The following is a 19,673-nucleotide window of genomic DNA, read 5'->3' on the forward strand; positions in this document are numbered from 1 at the left end:
AAAAGTGTATACATGCATGTATGTTATATATAACTGAGTCACTTTGCTATGCATCTGAAAGTAACATTTCTTTTTTTTTTTTTTTTTTGGAAAAAGTTTCAGTTACACATGGCTTTGATGAAGGGATGTGATTATAGAGTACACATTTAAAGTGAGTTTAGGTATTGCTCAATGGTTTGGACTGGACTGAACTCAATTTTGCCTGGTTGTAGCTTTACTTTTGTGATACTGTGTCAAGGCTCTCCATTTTCTGTGGTGTATGAAAATTAGCCACTATGAAAGCAAGGGATAAGATTCTGCAACTTTTTCACTCCTGTTTTTCTCTCAATGGGTAGAATTCTATACTTGGTTGAAAATATAATGATGTTAATGATATAATGATAGTCTGTATCACTGACTAGCTAAGATGCTCATGAACAAACTTACAATTTAAATTTAGAAAGGGCATTTTCCCTCTACGGGAATATGGCACCATTAGTACGTTGTAGTCAGTAAGTTCTCATTTTAAAGGGTTTTAGTGAATCACATTCTGTTAATGCATTTCTTTTACCTTGTCATTAAGTGTCTAATATTTACAAGATATTCCTAGGGGGTATGACTGTTAATATTGCTGTGTAAATAACTTTCAAGATGATGTATATAACTATTAAGTCTGATGGGAGTTCAGTTGCTCAGTTGTGTCCAGCCCTTTGTGACCCCATGGACTGCAGCACCCCAGGCCTCCCTGTCCATTGCCAACTCCCGGAGTTGACTCAAACTCATGTCCATTGAGTTGGTGATGCCATCCAACCATCTCATCTTCTTGTCCCCTTCTGCGTTCAATCTTTCCCAGCATCAGGATCTTTTCCAATGAGTCAGTTCTTGTGTCTGGTGGCCAAAGTATTGGAGTTCCAGCTTTAGCATCAGTCCTTTCAAAGAATATTCAGGACTGATTTCCTTTCGGATGGACTGAGTTGGATCTCCTTGCAGTCCAAGGGACTCCCAAAAGTCTTCTCCAACACCACAGCTCAAAAGCACTAATTCTTCAGTGCTCAGCTTTCAGTATTGTCCAACTCTCACATCCATACATGACTACTGGGAAAACTATAGCCTTGACTAGACAGACCTTTGTAGACAAAGTGATGTCTCTGCTTTTTAATATGCTGTCTAGGTTGGTGATAACTTTTTTCCCAAGGAGCATGTGTCTTCTAATTTCATGGCTACAGTCACCATCTGCAGTGATCTTGGAGCCCAAGAAAAGAAAGTCTGTCACAGTTTACGTTGCTTCCCCATGTGTTTGCCATGAAGTGATGGGACCAGATGCAATGACCTTAGTTTGCTGAATGTTGAGCTTTAAGCCAGCTTTTTCACTTTCCTCTTTCACGTTCATCAAGAGGGATTTTGGTTCCTCTTCACTTTCTGCCGTAAGAGTGGTGTCATCTGCATGTCGGAGGTTATTGATATTTCTCCTGGCAATCTTGATTCCAGCTTGTGTTTCTTCCAGCCCAGCGTTTCTCATGATGTACTCTGCATAGAAGTTAAATAAGCAGGGTGACAATATACAGCCTTGATGTACTCCTTTCCTGACTTGGAACCAGTCTGTTGGTCCATGTCCAGTTCTAACTATTTGCTTCCTGATTTGCATACAGATTTCTCAAGAGGCAGGTCAGGTGGTCTGGTGTGCCCATCTCTTTAAGAATTTTCCAGAGTTTGTTGTGGTCCACACAAAGGCTTTGGCATAGTCAATAAAGCAGAAGTAGATCTTTTTCTGGAACTCTCGCTTTTTCGATGATCTAGTAGATGTTGCCTGGAGAAGGTGATGGCACCCCACTCCAGTACTCTTCCTGGAAAATCCCATGGACAGAGGAGCCTGGTGGGCTGCACTCCATGGAGTTGCGACGAGTCGGACACCACTGAACGACTTCACTTTCCACTTTCATGCATTGGAGAAGGAAATGGCAACCCACTCCGGTGTTCTTGCCTGGAGAATCCCAGGGGTGGCAGAGCCTGTTGAGCTGCCGTCTGGGGTCGCACAGAATCGGACATGACTGAAGCGACTTAGCAGCAGCAGTAGCAGCGGATGTTGGCAATTTGATCTCTGGTTCCTGTGCCTTTTCTAAAACCAGCTTGAATGTCTGCAAGTTCAGGGTTCACACTGTTGAAGCTTGGCTTGGAGAATTTTGAGCATACTTTACTAGCGTGTGAGATGAGTGCAATGGTGTGGTCGTTTGAGCATTTTTGGAAATTATGTGTACTTAAATCTCACCTTTTTAGCTAGCTAATATTGTTATCAATGTATGAGATAATGTGGATTATTTGGTGTTGCTTTGTTTCTATTTGAAATGATACTGTCAAAGACATTTTTCTTGATATTGAGGAAAATAAAGTTATAAAAGATTAATACCTAAACCCTTGGATAAGGAGCATAAGCTACCCTCATATGCCAAAAGCCACCTTCCAGTGAGTATTTGGGCATTTTTATACTCGTGTACCATATTTTGAAGAAACTGCATGGATGGTCCTTTTTTTTAAAAAAAGTAGTACTTTTCAATAAATGATTTGAAGGTTTATTTTAAAAACTTTGGAGATGAATTTTTTTGTTCCTACTTAGAAGAATGGGATGTAGGGGCTATTGATAGAAGTGTGCTGGATCATTGTAGGAGCCCTTTGAAAGCGTTGGCATAGTAAGCAGTAAGAGCATAATTGTGTTTGTCAGAGGCATACAACGTACATATGAGAACTCTTCAGTGAAGTGTTCTTTGATCTGTTTAATACATATATTTTACAAGTTTTCCTGATTCCCAGGAAAGAGCTTAGAAGACTGCTAGAAGGAGTAGCCTAGTCTCTCCACATTGGCTTTCTGAATAATTGGAGAGAGATAATTTCTGATTAGTATGGTTTTTATTGGATATGAAGTCTTGTAAAGATAGTTCTTGTTGTAAGAAATTTGTTTTATTTATAAAACAATTGAAGAAACTGAAAAAAAAAAAACCTTTTTCCTTCCAACTGGCAGACGAGTTAACTCATTTGGCACAAAGACATGCTGCGAATAAAGGGGTTTTGTTTTTGTCAAGTCTAGGATCGTTTTATGTTAAATCTGAGAAGCTGAGCTTTCTCTGCTCAGCTGTAAACATCTGACTTTTCTACCTTGATATGTGTGACACCATTTATTTATTTATTTATTCTTTTGGCCAAGCCACATGGCTTGCAGAATCTTGGCTCTCAAAAAGGGCCTGAACTGAAGCCATGGCAGTGAAAGCCCAAAATCCTAACCACTAGGCAACCAGGGGATTTCCACCATTTTTTTTTTTAAAGGTGTAATTCACAATTTTAGAACTAGTCTTAACTGACTCCTTTTACTTTTTTCATTTTGGTAAATAATGGGAAGAAATTTGGGGAGGGCATTATGGTACTTAATCATATAAGCTACATAGCAGGAGATTCTAAACACACTGTGCAGCAGTACTTGATGGAAAAGGTTTTTACATGTAGTTTTTAAGTGCCTTGAACGGACACTGATCATTTTAGAGTGATAATTAGTGGTACTAAGTTGACACTTAGTTTGTCTCTGAGATCCTTACAGGTTGAGTGTGTGTGTTTACTACGTATTTCACATTTTTCCGGTTTCATCTTTTACTCTTTGCTCCATCTTATAGATGAATTTCAGAAGTTTCTGAAAAGAAGTTATTTAGTCGTTAATAGAGTTGTAGGGTCAATCTGATTCTGTTTTCTTCTGAGGCTGAGAGAAGCCTCTAAACCCATATGGAAGTAGAAATTGTACTACTGTTTCTACTACTGTTTGTACTACTGACCACTACTGTTCCATGTTTTTGCCTGTATTTAGAGGTTTTAGAGTGATGTTTTCTGTTTATTCAGAATGGTTCTTTTTCTTAAATTTTTTTTAGGGGCCTTAATGACAACAATTTATCTAAAGAGCAGAAAGGTCAACAATACAAGAATTGTTTTGATAATGATCTAATGGATATTAAGGACATGAGATTATTGTGTGGGTTATCCTAACTAAGTGACTTCCCTGGTGGCTCAGATGGTAAAGCATCTGCCTACAGTGCAGGAGACCTAAGTTCGATCCCTAGGGTTGGGAAGATCCTCTGGGGAAGGAAATGGCAACCCACTCCAGTACTCTTGCCTGGAAAATCCCATGGACAGAGAAGTGTGGTAGGCTAAGTCCATGGGGTCTCAAAGAGTCGGACATGACTGAGTGACTTCACTTTTTTTTTAATCCTAACTAAGTGGTATGATTTAGCACTCATTTTAAAATAAAACTAGTTCCCCTAGTTCTGGGTGTTTCTTTCTTTCTTCCTTTTTTAAAATCACTTTATTGAATCTAAATCTGATTTTCTTTTGGGTGTCCACAAAGCCTCTTTTTTTTTTTTTCCTTGAAAAAATAATTTTAGACAATAGAAACATTGTCTAAAATGTTGCCCCCATAAGTACAGAATGTACTTACACCTTTTAGTTTTTCCTGCTAACAACTTAGAGACAATTTGTCCTGGAAGTTTTGCCCATTTCTTTCATTTCATTCATTGGGGCTTCCCTGGTGGCTCAGATGGTAAAGAATCCGCCTGCAATGTGGGAGACCTGGGTTCGATCCCTGGGTTGGGAACATCCTCTGGAGTAGGGCATGGCAACCCACTCCAATATTCTTGCCTGGAGAAATCTCCATGAACAGAGGAGCCTGGTGGGCCACAGTCCATGGGGTCACAAAGAGTCAGACCTGACTGAGTGACAAAGCACAACACAGCATGTTCATTGGTAGATCCTGTCTACAACAGTTATTACTGGGGCCTTTGCCTAGTGTAGAAGTTTTTTAAATGTCAGTAACATAATTTTCACTGGATTTTATGTGTTTGTGTATATATAGTTAAATCTTTGGTAACTGGCAGGCAGTTTTTCAAATGATTCTTATATTGTGAATATTGATAATAAATATTACATTTTCAGTTGATTAATAACCCTTATTATGTGTCTTTATTTTACTTGTGATATTTTTCATCAATTAGGAAAACATTTTTGTAATTCATGCTTTTAAAAGTTTTGCCTTTATTTGGAATGTTGAAATGTCCAGTTCCACCATAACTAATAAAAATTATTTGTTACCAATGAAGGAACCTGTGGGTCAAAGAGTGAATTTAACACTTAACTCATGAAAATTGCTCTATTTGGGTAGTTTTACAATCAAATAGGCATTTTGTTGCCTAGGGTTGGTTATATTTCTGGGTAGCTGTTTCTTATAAATTATCCAATGGATAATTGGTCAATGGATATTGAGTCCAATGTAGATTTGCTAGATGAGAGTTGGGACACAGTTCTACAAACTTTCATCTGTATTTCTGAAGTTCAGATAGCTTTGAAAATTTGAAAATCTTCATAAAGCATTTGGTGGCAAAAGCTAAATTATTAAGCAGGTGTGAGATTAGTCTTTGTTTTTCATAGGGAGAGATAATTTGTTGGATTAGGAAATCCTGTTTCAGGTCCTTTGGCTATATTAATTTAAGGTGAACATTACTTTAAAATTTTGAGGGGATGTATAGTAGATGCCCAGTAAATTCTGAATGGTGCAAATTAAAATGAAAGACGTGAAATGTTAACTGTTGAAAGAATAGGTAATGCTATAAAGGTATCCTTAATCATATAAATAAAAACTTTCTTTTTAACTTTTTTTCTACATTGTAGAACAAACAAGGTAAAATTACATACAGGATTAGCTTAGTGCTGTAAATAAATCTGACAGGGACTAATATCTGACCTTGTGTTTCTTTAAAGGAATCATAGGTTTCCCCCTTTTTTTTTCCTCTTAATTTAAAAATCACAGCTGGGTATAGTTGGCTATCTAGTATTAAAGAATATCTTAGAAGATAATAATTCATAGTTGTCAAACCAATATTTTGTCATTCTTCACGAAACTGAAAAATTAAAGTAGTAGTATTCATTTTCCCCCATAATGTCATAACTGGTGATGGGATTCAGGTGTATGATCTGATCTTTACTCTTCCCTTTATAGCACGCTATAAAGTTGAATAATTTTTTTTAATAGGAATTAAAAAATACGTTGTGGGCCTCATTATCAAGACATCATCTGACCCAACTTGTGTAGAGGTAAGAGCTTTATTGGAAGCTACTGTGAGAGTGTAAATCATTTAAATATTGGATCTTGATCTTAAACCCACTTCTGTCACAGACATATAGACACATATGCAAATCATTTATGATTGATCTGTAATCACTTTGTTCTTTCTGTGGGGCATGGGTGGGGGGCTGCCTGCAGTTCTTATTGATTATATCAATTTTTTAAAGTCCTTGTTTGAACTTTTTTCTTTTCTTAGAAAGAAAAGGTATATATCGGGAAATTAAATATGATTCTTGTTCAGGTAAGTTTTTACTTGATACATTGTTTTCCCTGAGAATTAGGTGCTTCCCTGAGAATTAGGCTAAGTTGAACAAAGTATTCTTTTCTACTTTTATTGATTAACTAAACGTCTTGCAGAGTGGTGATAGTAGTCCTCACAGTGTTTACAATAGTTAGCCCATTGTCTAACATTTAAAGTTATTAATATGCTGTGGTAGTGTTTACAAAGAGTACTACAGTATTTACAAATACTATAAAAACTTCACTTCTTTGGCTCCAATATGGATTGGACTCATTAACAAAATTTTGCCTCATATTGTATGTTTCTTTTCCATGTCAGCTATCTCAGTCTTACTGATTCGTTAAAAAATTGCTTTGAATTCAAGCATCCGTTTAATTGATCTTTATACTTTACCTGTTTTTTAAACTTTCTATATATCTAACTAGAAAATTGTAACTTACCTAACTTCTACAAATATGTACAAAAATCTTCCTGAGAATGGTACATTTAAGACATAGGACTTTGAAGTTTCTAACTCAGTATATTCTGTGTAGAGACTGGCCCATTTCCTGTCTTGATAAAGGGGAACAAAATGAAGGCTGGTTGATGATTTTCTTCTGCTTTTGGTATCACACAATTTCTGTGAAGTTTGTTTATTTGCAGTTGACAAGTGAAATGAAATTAACACTTTCTGTTTTATTTTAGATACTTAAACAGGAGTGGCCAAAACACTGGCCAACTTTTATCAGTGACATTGTTGGAGCAAGTCGGACCAGTGAAAGTCTCTGTCAGAATAATATGGTGATTCTGAAACTCTTGAGTGAAGAAGTATTTGATTTTTCTAGTGGACAGATAACCCAAGTGAAAGCTAAGCATTTAAAAGACAGGCAAGTAATTGTTTTAGAATTTTTAAGCAATTTTTCAAACAATTTCAAGGAATTGGAGGTAGATTATAAATATTTAAGGAACAAGTTAATACATTTTTAATTCTTTTTGACTCCAAGTTTAAATAATGCTCAAATGGCCTAATACTCTAAATTGGGGAGGCTTGAAAAATATGTATGGTATTAAAACAAAGTAACTTCATACATGTTGTGTGGAAAGAATATAGATTAAGAATTCCCAGAATGCTCTTGGGAGTCCGTTTTATATGGTGTCTAGTTAATTATGGATCCAAGGATATGACTTGTGTCCAAATGTCTACAGAATTCTACTATTCCTACATTTTATCCATTTTCCTATAGTTAACACCAGAAACATGGCAGATTTTATTTTCTTCAACATAGTAATAAAAATGTGTTTAGTCATTATGGAACAAATATTTTACCTTTATGTGTTTAAACTAGCTTCAGAATTTAGAATTTTTTTCTCTGGTTCCGTGTGTAAGCACAGTGGATTAGGGATATCTAACACTGCCTCTCTTCATTTGGAGAGTTTTATTTTAACTGTCTGGATTTAAAAGACTAGATTGAGGGGCATGCCTGGTGGTCCAGTGGTTAAGACTAAGAATTTCCACTTCAGGGAGCACTGGCTTGATCCCTGGTTGGGTAATTAAGATCCTGCATGCCATGCTGCATGACCAAACTAAAAAATTAGTAAAAGACTATGTTAATTGAAATTTTTCAAATAGAGTTTACATAACAACCAAACCTTTAAAGGAAATTAACGTGCTCTTTATAGGTGAGTTTTAAAAGAATGATATTTACCCATAGTTTTAATAACTCATTTATTTATTTACCTGGTGGCTCAGATGGTAAAGAATCCGCCTGCAATGTTGGACACCTGGGTTTGATCCCTGGGCTGGGAAGATCCTTGGAAGAGGACGCAGCAACCCATTCCAATATTCTTGCCTAGAGAATCCCTATGGACAGAGGATCCTGGCGGGCTACAGTTCATAGGGTTGCAAAGAGTCGGACACAAGTGACTAAGCATGGCACATTTATTTATTTGGCTGTGGCATGTGTGTTCTAGTTCGCTGACCAGGGATCAAAGCCAGGCCCCTTGCATTGGGAAAACAGTGTCTTAGCCACTGGACCACCAGGGAAGTCCCAACTTAATAACTTTTCGATGAAATTATTGATACCTGTGTTTATAAATGGAAGTAACTAGGCTTTTAATGGCTGCTGAAATGTTGTTACTCTGTAAATAGTTACAGCATTTCTTCTAAACTGATCACTTTTTTGTTTTTCTTTAGCATGTGCAACGAATTCTCACAAATTTTTCAGCTTTGTCAGTTTGTGATGGTAAGTGTTTGTAATTTGACTTAAAAAAAAATAACTTACTATAGGAAGATGTTAATTGAAAAACATGTTTTTGTTGTAGGAAAATTCCCAAAATGCTCCACTTGTACATGCAACTTTAGAAACGTTGCTCAGATTTCTTAACTGGATTCCGCTTGGGTATATTTTTGAGACCAAGTTAATCAGCACATTAATTTATAAGGTACGTGAACGTGTTTCAGTTATTTTCTTATAAATAAAGTTTGCACAACTATGCTCTTTTGAATAGAAAAACCAATCTGCATTCATAACCATAATCAGTCTTATTTTTCAGAATCTTTTAATACTGTCACTTTACTAGGCAGTCTCTCATATTCTATGTGAACAACTAATAATTTGTTTGAAAGAGCATGTAATGCTTATATAAAGTCTTGTAATTGTTTATCCAGAGATAATCAATTACCACCTGGTTGTATTTTCAGATGTTTTCTAATCAAATGTAATGAATAAATTATGTATTTAATCAAGACCCTCTAAAAGCAGACTGTTACATTTAGGGCTTTGTAGATCAGGACTTGATAGGGTCATATTCTAATGTGAATTTACTATGTTGGAGCCACCATTTTATTGACAGAAAGTTTATTTTAAATTGCTTGCTGCTGTCAACAATACCACAGGAAATGTTGGGTATTTATGTACTTGTCCAGATACTTTGTGCAAATTTTAATACATGTTAAGCATTGGTATGTCCATTTTTAAGGTTTTTGATGCTCATCAGTTGCCACCCACAAACAGGAGGCTACATTTATTCCTTCTCAACAATAAAATAAGAGCCAGTTTCCCTATACCTTTGTTAATCTTAGGTATATTAAGATCTCTTAGGATCTTAAACAGTTACAATATTTTCAGATTATACAGAAAACATATCTTTAAAAGTCATGTAGTAGTTCATGGGGAAAGTTTCTAAGCAACTTCGTGTTTTTCAGATGTCTAAAGACACATCAAAGAAAGCATGGTTTGCTTTTAAAGCATTTACTAGCTGTTGGGTGGATAATGAAATTTCCTTAAAATATAGATACCAAAAACCTGTATCACCATCTATTTGCCTGTTTTCTTTTCCCCCAGTGTTCCTGATTTCTAAATCCTTCATTATTTTTTTAATTGTTAATTTTAAGTGAAGTGTTTCAGGCTATTTAATTTTATGCTCCCTCTCTCCCCTTTCTTTTAATTAAAATAGTTCCTGAATGTTCCAATGTTTCGAAATGTCTCTCTGAAGTGCCTCACTGAGATTGCTGGTGTGAGTGTAAGCCAGTATGAGGAGCAATTTGTAACGCTGTTTACGCTGACAATGATGCAGCTAAAACAGGTAATGTAACCCTCTTATTAAACTGACTAAACAATTTTAGTGCCTTAGAAAAAGTTGGATTTCAGTTGAACCATTTCACCACAGCTTAGCATAAATAGATCAGTGCAATTCTGTGTTTATTATATAAAATGAAGGGTAAGCTAGAAATTTTGAGAATCCTTGAAATGTTCTGGGAATGTTTTGATATGTAATTTCTGCAGAATTTAAAGTTTTGGTTACCTGGGGTTTAATATTCTGCCTTTGACCTTTCCATCTTTTAAATTAAAGGAATTGGCTAAGTCCTAGGTTGACTAAGTATATATGAAATTATCTAGAAGGTTAATCATAAAACTACATTGCTACGTAATATATTTGTAATCTGAATCAACTATATATTTGAACATTTTTAATAACACCAAGGTGGGAAAACTGATTTAGGAAAAATTTCAAAGGATTGTCTTTGAGGAAATCTTACTATGCTTTTGATTTTAAAAAAAAAGCTAGGACTGAAAGGTACAAAAATGGATATAATAGACCAAGGCATTTTATTGAAAGATAACTATTTATTATGTTTTAAAATTCATAAAATGTGATGGAAATTTAGAACTTAAATGTAGTAACTTTGTTGTTATTTTGAAGGCTTATCCATATTTAAATTTGCAGATGCTTCCTCTAAATACCAATATTCGACTTGCATACTCAAATGGAAAGGATGATGAACAGAACTTTATTCAAAATCTCAGTTTGTTTCTCTGCACCTTTCTTAAAGAACATGGTCAACTTATAGAAAAAAGATTAAATCTCAGGGAAACACTCATGGAGGTAGGCTTTGTGGAGCTTTTGGCTTCTGAAATTAATAATAATTGAAACTGCTTTTGTTCTAAAATTCTTTTGACATACTCTTTGACATATCTTATTGTTTGTCTGCACAATACAATACATGCTCTCAATTCTGGATTCTAGTCAGAAGCCAAGTGTCCTGATTTCTGTGTTCTATTCAATGTCAGATCAGTAATTTATAATGAAAATTAAATTCCAATAAGTGTGCATATGTGTCATTTCTGAGAGGCAAAGTCTAAAAACCTTATTGTAAAATAGAGGTGTAATAACATACAACTTTCAGGTCGCATGAGTGGCATTTAGTGCATTCACAGTGCTTTCAACCATCTCTCTAGTCTGAAACATTTTGTCATTACCCACAAAGGATAAGGTACCCATTGAAACAAGTCATTCCGTTCTGCTCTTCCCTCCAGTCCCTAGCAACAAGTAATTTGCTTTACAACTCAATGGATTTACCTATTCTAAACCTTTCATATAATTGGAATTATAATGTGTGGACTTCTGTTACTGCTTTCTTTCACTTAACATGTTACCATGTTATATAGCATACGTCAGTACTTCATCCCTTTCATGCCGAATAATATCCCTTTATATGGATATACCTCATTTTTTGTGTCCGTTCATCTGTTGAACATTTGAGTTATTTCTCCCTTTTTGCTATTACCAAATATCGTTTGATGTCCATACTTTTTAACAATCATGTAAGTTTCTTAGCATGTTCTAGGACATGTCAGAAGAAAGTGCACTTTGCTCCTATACAATTTCTATTGTATATTTGATAAATGGTGAAACTTCAGAGTGTACAAAAAGCAATATGAATTTTTATTTCCCATTAACATAGCAAATGGAAAACAGTTTGAGGTTGTTAGTAATGTCTAAGGATTGTTTTAATAGTTTTGGTATTCTGTGTAGGCCCTTCATTATATGTTGTTGGTATCCGAAGTAGAGGAAACTGAAATCTTTAAGATTTGTCTTGAGTACTGGAATCACCTGGCAGCTGAACTCTATAGAGAAAGCCCGTTCTCAACATCTGCCTCTCCGTTGCTATCTGGAAGTCAGCATTTTGATGTTCCTCCTAGGAGACAGCTCTATTTGCCTGTATTGTCCAAGGTAACAACAGTGTGTGGTTGAGTGTGCTTTCTCTGATTTTGGAGGACCAGATGAAAATGCTGGCTTTTATTTTTTGGCTGATTCTATCCAAGCACAATCTGTGAGTTTGTTAGAAATGCAAATGAGATGAAGGAAAGTTAACAGTTGTTTTTGTCCATGTTTAGATTGAAATTTATTGTAGAATTACATTTTAAGTATGTTTATTGTTTTATATTGTGGGCATGATTGTGTTTGGTATGTTGGTGTTAAGTGCCATTTTTTGAGAGTGGGAGTTATATTTGATGTAACTAATTTCAGAGATCTAACAGATTTTTTTTTTTTAATTGCTGAATAGGTCCGTTTATTAATGGTTAGTAGAATGGCTAAACCAGAGGAAGTATTAGTTGTAGAAAATGATCAGGGAGAAGTTGTAAGAGAATTCATGAAGGATACAGATTCCATAAATTTGTATAAGAATATGAGAGAAACATTAGGTAAGTTAATAAATACTATTAATTTAATCCTTATTTTTAAAATTGTATTCTTTTGTGGAAATACTGTTTAGGAAACATGCTTAGTTTCTGAGTCTGTCAATAGCCATCCTTATTAGAGTGCTGTTGGTCTTAGTAAAAATCTTTTTGCTCATTAAGTTTTGGATTTTAAAACGTGGAATTTTTTTCTTTCCTGTAGTTTATCTTACTCATCTGGATTATGTAGATACAGAAAGAATAATGACTGAGAAGCTTCACAATCAAGTGAATGGTACGGAGTGGTCATGGAAGAATTTGAATACATTGTGTTGGGCAATAGGCTCCATTAGTGGAGCAATGCATGAAGAGGATGAAAAGCGATTTCTTGTTACTGTTATAAAGGTATGTAAGAGATAGGTGTGAACTAGAACCTTGTTAGTGTATTTTACTATAAATGACTGAAATTTTTCTTACTTTACAGGACCTATTAGGATTATGTGAACAGAAAAGAGGCAAAGATAATAAAGCTATTATTGCATCAAATATCATGTACATAGTAGGTCAATATCCACGATTTTTAAGAGCTCACTGGAAATTTTTGAAGACAGTAGTTAACAAGCTCTTCGAATTCATGCATGGTAAATCCTGTTTGCTTAATATATTTTATTTTTGCTTAATGGAAAAGGCAAAAATTTTATTGATATTTGTTTTTGTTTTGTTAAGAGACCCACGATGGAGTCCAGGACATGGCTTGTGATACTTTCATTAAAATAGCTCAAAAGTGCCGCAGGCATTTCGTTCAGGTTCAGGTTGGAGAAGTAATGCCATTTATTGATGAGATTTTGAACAATATTAACACTATAATTTGTGATCTTCAACCTCAACAGGTATGTGGATCAGTAAGCATATTTTTCTTAGAAAATAACTAATGAGAATTCATTAATGGGGGTAGAATGCCACTAATGGATTCAATTCAAGTGTTTCTGTGTTTAAATTTTTCTAGTGAGGCATAAATTTAATTAGAAGTGTGTTAAACTGAATTGCTACTTATTACTGATATGTTAACAAAATTAGCTTGTTATGTAAATGAATTATTTGTATGTGATTTTCCTTATTATAATGCATACAAGTAACATGTCTACCTTTTAATATAGGTCCATACATTTTATGAAGCTGTGGGGTACATGATCGGTGCACAAACAGACCAAACAGTACAGGAACATTTGATAGAAAAATATATGCTACTTCCTAATCAGGTTTGGGATAGCATAATCCAGCAAGCAACCAAAGTAAGTTTTAGTTACTTTCTGTAAAAGTTCTAATGGAATCTTAAGAAAGTTACATTTACAGAAGTAGTAAATTTTATACCTTGACATGTATATCTGATCCATAGTGCTTTTTGTGCTTTTGCACATTGAAAGAATGGTAGCATTTTTATTCTGTTCGGATCATATTTTGGGAAATACTTTGCTCTATTCTTCAGTAATAAAGACTTTTGCAGTACTTTTACACTTCAAGATTATATATGTAATGGTGGTTTTTAGTGATGTGGGTAATTTTTTTTGCTTTGAAAAAGAATTCTATTATGATAAGTGGAGTTGTGTTTTGTTCTTACAGAATGTGGATATACTTAAAGATCCTGAAACAGTCAAGCAACTTGGTAGCATACTGAAAACAAATGTGAGAGCTTGCAAAGCAGTTGGACACCCATTTGTGATTCAGCTTGGGAGAATTTATTTAGATATGCTTAATGTATACAAGTGCCTCAGTGAAAATATTTCTGCAGCTATTCAAGCTAATGGTAAGCAATTCTGAATTCTTATGGAATAATATATTAAGTTAGTTCTACATTCACTGCCTTCAGTTCAGTGATCATCAGTTCAGTTCAGTCGCTCAGTCGTGTCCGACTCTGCGACCCTATGAATCGCAGCACGCCAGGCCTCCCTGTCCATCACTATCTCCCAGAGTTTACTCAGACTCACGTCCATCGAGTCTGTGATGCTATCCAGCCATCTCATCCTCGGTCGTCCCCTTCTCCTGCCCCCAATCCCTCCCAGTATCAGAGTCTTTTCCAGTGAGTCAACTCTTCGCATGAGGTGGCCAAAGTCATAAGCATTTAGCACTTTTGACAAAATACCTCCTGTGTTTTAGGCAGTCCTCAACAATTTTTAATGAGTTGCACATGCCCCTTTCCCTTATAAAATTATTCTATTTCCCAGGAAATTCATCTGTGTCCTCTTGTTTTTTGTGGCGTTCTGGGTAGCTCAGTGGTAAAGAATCTGCCTCCCAATGATCTGTGGGTCGGGAAGATCCCCTGAAGGAGGAAATGGCAGCCCACTCTAGTACTCTTGCCTGGAAAAATCCCGGGAACAAAAAGATGCTAGCAGGCTATAGTTCATAGGCTTGCAAAGAGTTGGACATGAATGAGCAGGAGCACTCTTTGTCTTCAGGTTTTCTAATGGAGAATGGAAACAAATAGTATCTGAAGTACATGTAACTGCCAATATAGAATTTTAGTTGTCAAATTGGAGTCCACCTGATTTGTTTTTTAGGTGAGATGGTTACAAAGCAACCATTGATTAGAAGTATGCGAACAGTAAAAAGAGAAACTTTAAAGTTAATATCTGGTTGGGTGAGCCGGTCTAATGATCCACAGATGGTAAGTGAAGTGTCATTTTTGTTTTTTAAAGTTGATACTGCATTCTATAGAACGTGTATATATTCTGTATGCATTTAGCTACTTAAAAGGTAATTTAGATGTTTACATTTGGTGTTACTTTATAGCATTCTATTTATTGGAGTTTTGGGGGTCCATTAAAATAGTAAGATCCCATCTCCAGGGGATCTTCCCAACCCAGGAATCGAATACAGGTCTCCTGCATTGCAGGCAGATTTTGTACCAGTTGAGCCACCAGGGAAGCCCAAGATACATACCTTCCTCCAAATAAATTGCTGTTGGTAGGGGGAGGGTGGTGATATAATAAGGTAGTTGAGATGATTGGGTCATTTTTATTTTCCATGGATAGAGTTCAAATGAAATTTTTTTTCCTGATGGTTTTGGGAGCAATTTGTAAAGCTGTCATAAGAGCTGTTTGCCTCCTTAGTGGGAATAAGCAGTTTTATAGTTGAAGGTTTGAAAGTCTTCCTGTCAGTCTTAAATGGTTTTCAAAAAGTAATTGGCTCCATATGCGTGAACTTGGGGGAGCTATTTATGTTTAGTTATTGTTAAACCTTTTGTTCTTTGGATCTTTGGAACATTCCGATAAATCCTTTTCTGTTCATCGCTGTTGGATGGAAGTAGCATTGAGCACTGTGCTACTTACTTTCATAAATTTGATATTTCAATATTGTTCCTATTAATACTGGAAAGTTTCTTCATGAAATTACCAAGGTATCAAACTAGTTTACAGCTAAGATTTATGTTGAACTTTGGGGCTGTGAATTCAGAGATAGTCAAATAATTCAGATTTAGGGTGTAGGAAAATAAATTCAATGTTAAGAGTGGAAATATGAGAGTGGTCAAGGAAAGGATAAATGAGGCATGGGTATGAAGTATACAGTATGGGAAATAGTGTATAATAGTCAAGAACTAATATTTTTAAGGTAACAGACTATAAATTTAATGTGATCATTTTAGAATATATAAAAATATTAAATCACTTGACTGTGTTAATAGGAACTAATGTCATGTTGTAGGTCAAAAAAAGGATGTAGTGTACAAACATGGTATATAAAATTTACACTGCTGTATGTTTTCTAAGAAAGTTGAGTAAATCTTAAGCATTTTTATCACAACTTTTTGCCTGTTTATATGAGGTGTTATATATGAAATATCTATGATCACTAAACTTACTTTTCTATAATCATTTTATAATGTATGTAAGTAAACTTGTAGAACTTAATCACGTCTGAGTAGAACTTGAAGAAAAAGAAGGGAGAATCGGTTCTAGTTAAGAGAAAACCTAGTAATTAAACAAAAATAATTTTGTGCTTATCCTTCAAATCTTGCTAGGCCTGTTTTGTATATTGGGACACTACTACTGTTTAGTTAAATGAAACATGATCATATTTATTGAGCACATCTTAATGGAGGATGCATTATAAAGCATAGAGTTTACACCTTAGACTGTTTATTGGGAATCTCGGAAAGCCTACCACAGTCTTTCTGGCATAGTTTAGTTCCTTTTTTGAGAGTAAGTAATGGTTATTATTTCTGATTATTAAACTATCGGTTAGCATTCATTAAATTTAAAAAAGCATTGATGGTGGATGTCTGATTCTGCTTCGATACGAATACTTCGGTGTACAGTTAGGCTTTACCCTCCCTGTTCCTCACGCACACACAGTATCCCTAGAATCCTGGTCCTGCCAGAATACTTAGAGCTAGTCACTTGATTTCAGGCCCCAGTTTTCTTTAATGAGTATAGATTTAAGCTGTACAATGTCCGTGGCCCTTTTCTGCCTATTTTAATTTCTTGATTTTTCTTTGTAAAGTTCTAATACACCAGAATTAAAGCCATAAGAGTTTCCGTTTTTCAGTAGATGATCAACCTAAATTAAGTCTTACAAGGTGACATTGACCTAGCTGCTTAGTAAGAGTTAGCAAGTGCCTGAATTAAAATTAAAAGTTTTTTTTTTTTTTTTTTAAACAGGTAGCTGAAAATTTTGTTCCTCCTCTGTTGGATGCAGTTCTCATTGATTACCAGAGAAATGTCCCAGCTGCTAGAGAGCCAGAAGTGCTTAGTACTATGGCTATTATTGTCAACAAGTTAGGAGGACATATAACAGCTGAAATACCTCAAATATTTGATGCTGTTTTTGAGTGCACATTGAATATGATAAATAAGGTATGCAATTTGCATTTCAGTTACATAATGGCAAGTTCTACAGTTAATCCATATTACTTTTAAAAGCGTAAATGATGGCTGTCTATAAGCATAGCATAAATTTTAGGCTCTGATGTTAAAACATTTGCACTTCTAGATAAGAAAAGTACTTGTTTTTAAAATTTGCCAAAGATTTTTATTCAAATAGCAGCTAGCGTTTATTTAAAACTTGAAACATTTTAGTCACTGGGTTTTTAGTTAAAGTTCAGTAAAGTGTAGTATATGTTTATAAAGAATGGGAAAATGTATTAACCAAAAAAAAACATGTAGATACACGTGTACACATTTACACAGTAGACTTCTCTAATCTGTGTTACTGATCTCAAAGTCACTTTAAAGTGGTAGCAAATCTCTGGCAAGTTTCAATGCTAATAGAAAATGTGATGGTCTTCGTGGGTTTTGTTGAATTCTCTTTATAATAAGATGACCTTGTATTCCTTCATATTGACAATTCATTTGTGTAATAGTATTTTTGTTCTCCCTTACCAGGTGAATTGTATTATCTGTGAGTTTGACTTCCAGTAGGCCATATATCTTATGGGATCCACTAACAACTCCAAATATCTATAATGAATTAGAGCTTGCTTTCCCTCTTCCATTAAATACAATTTAAGGCATTGAAACTTCTATTTTGTTCCCACCATTTATTTTTAGGACTTTGAAGAATATCCTGAACACAGAACGAACTTTTTCTTACTACTTCAGGCTGTCAATTCTCATTGTTTCCCAGCGTTCCTGGCTATTCCACCTGCACAGTTTAAACTTGTTTTGGATTCTATTATTTGGGCTTTTAAACATACCATGAGGAATGTAGCAGATACAGGTAAATACATAAAAATGATGATCTTTATTTGCCTGCCAACCCACAATCCACATACAGGCACTTACAAATAGACACCCATCTATCTGTGTATTTATAGTTGCAGACAAGAGGTATCACTTCACTTGTCATGGGGTTTTTTTGAGTGCATCAGTAATGGATGTGGGAGAGAATCAACTAAACCTTAAGAAATAATGGAAAGGTGGTAATGGTTAATTAGTCTGTAAGTAAGCAATCATTGATTCTAATTTAACTTCATTACTGAGTCAAGATAATTTAGGCAAATAATTGTCTTTAGCGTAAAAAAAAAAAAAGAGAGGGACTTTGAATTAATAGCTGAAGTACTATTGTGAATGTTGTCAGTATGGAATAAGTTGGTTGGCTTTATATGTCTTTTAGGCTTACAGATACTTTTTACACTCTTACAAAATGTTGCACAAGAAGAAGCTGCAGCTCAGAGTTTTTATCAGACTTATTTTTGTGATATTCTTCAGCATATCTTTTCTGTTGTGACAGACACTTCACATACTGCGGGTAAGAATTTAAAGCTATAAAAATTCTATGTTCCTTCTGATTGTTAGTACATCTGAGAGTTTAATGATGTCCTTCTTACCAACAGGTTTAACAATGCATGCATCCATCCTTGCATATATGTTTAATTTGGTTGAAGAAGGAAAAATAAGTACACCATTAAATCCTGGAAATCCAGTTAACAACCAAATGTTTATTCAGGAATATGTGGCTAATCTTCTTAAGTCTGCATTCCCTCATCTACAAGAGTAAATATCCCTTTTTATAAACTCAAATTTTTTAAGGTTTTTTTTTTTTTTTAGGTGATTAATCATTGTGTTTTAACTTGCAGCGCTCAAGTAAAGCTCTTTGTGACAGGACTTTTCAGCTTAAATCAGGATATTCCAGCATTCAAGGAACATCTTCGGGATTTCCTGGTACAGATAAAGGTACGTATTTTATTTGCAGTTGCAGAAATGTTGAGAGTAAATACTGATTGCATTCTTGCATCCAGAATTGACCACTTTTTGTAATGAGCAAAATGAGTGTGCTTTTAAAATATGTACAGTCTTACTCTTTTGAGATAGATTACAGAAGGAAAAACTTTAAATCAAGGCCAGAAGAGGAGATTGGTTTAAAATGTTTGGGGTAACATGTCTATTGCAACATTGTGATTGAAGCCCATAGATACTTTTAAAGGAGTGGGGGGAATGAAATACGTTGATAGTTCCTTTTGAGATTTTCCCCATTGTTAGTAAAGAATTCATTTTAGGGGGAACCATGGTGATTAGCAGATACCGGCCTGTTATTTACTGCTGTTATGGTGCTTCATTGACTTAGGGGAAAAGGAATTTTTGTTGTATCGTTGTGTTTTAAAGAAATCAAAAAGAGCTGATGAATTCTTGTCCATATCTATTAAATAAGAATTGATAACATAACATGCAGGTTTTTTTCCCCCTCCAAAATACAAAGTTTTATTTTTTTTTATTAAGTGTAAAGAAAAGCTAATTCATACAGAGTTATAAAGGATGAAAATTGATAACATAGCTATGAGAACGATGATAATATACTTAAACTTGATCATTAGTCTTTCTTATTATTACTCCTGAAGTATGTTTTATATGTGGCATTATACTATCCCTCTTTT

The 19,673-nt window shown here is 34.9% G+C and overlaps 1 protein-coding gene across 4 annotated transcripts in view; it reads left to right on the plus strand.

The window, feature by feature from the left end:
- Positions 1-19,673, plus strand: part of XPO1 (exportin 1) — a 42,499-nt gene that overhangs the window by 21,657 nt on the left and 1,169 nt on the right. For all 4 annotated transcript variants that reach the window (XM_027966715.2, XM_042246014.1, XM_027966716.3 and 1 more), the window contains 20 exons: positions 6,035-6,096; positions 6,324-6,368; positions 7,053-7,234; positions 8,542-8,590; positions 8,670-8,789; positions 9,804-9,932; positions 10,575-10,733; positions 11,664-11,861; positions 12,196-12,334; positions 12,531-12,712; positions 12,792-12,948; positions 13,034-13,197; positions 13,465-13,599; positions 13,928-14,111; positions 14,863-14,969; positions 16,963-17,157; positions 17,851-18,019; positions 18,416-18,550; positions 18,636-18,795; positions 18,879-18,975. In XM_027966715.2, the coding sequence (XP_027822516.1) occupies positions 6,035-6,096; positions 6,324-6,368; positions 7,053-7,234; positions 8,542-8,590; positions 8,670-8,789; positions 9,804-9,932; positions 10,575-10,733; positions 11,664-11,861; positions 12,196-12,334; positions 12,531-12,712; positions 12,792-12,948; positions 13,034-13,197; positions 13,465-13,599; positions 13,928-14,111; positions 14,863-14,969; positions 16,963-17,157; positions 17,851-18,019; positions 18,416-18,550; positions 18,636-18,795; positions 18,879-18,975 (2,768 nt within the window). The remainder of the gene's footprint in view (positions 1-6,034; positions 6,097-6,323; positions 6,369-7,052; positions 7,235-8,541; positions 8,591-8,669; positions 8,790-9,803; positions 9,933-10,574; positions 10,734-11,663; positions 11,862-12,195; positions 12,335-12,530; positions 12,713-12,791; positions 12,949-13,033; positions 13,198-13,464; positions 13,600-13,927; positions 14,112-14,862; positions 14,970-16,962; positions 17,158-17,850; positions 18,020-18,415; positions 18,551-18,635; positions 18,796-18,878; positions 18,976-19,673) is intronic.

This window comes from Ovis aries, chromosome 3, assembly GCF_016772045.2.
Source record: "Ovis aries strain OAR_USU_Benz2616 breed Rambouillet chromosome 3, ARS-UI_Ramb_v3.0, whole genome shotgun sequence".
Lineage (NCBI taxonomy): Eukaryota > Metazoa > Chordata > Mammalia > Artiodactyla > Bovidae > Ovis > Ovis aries.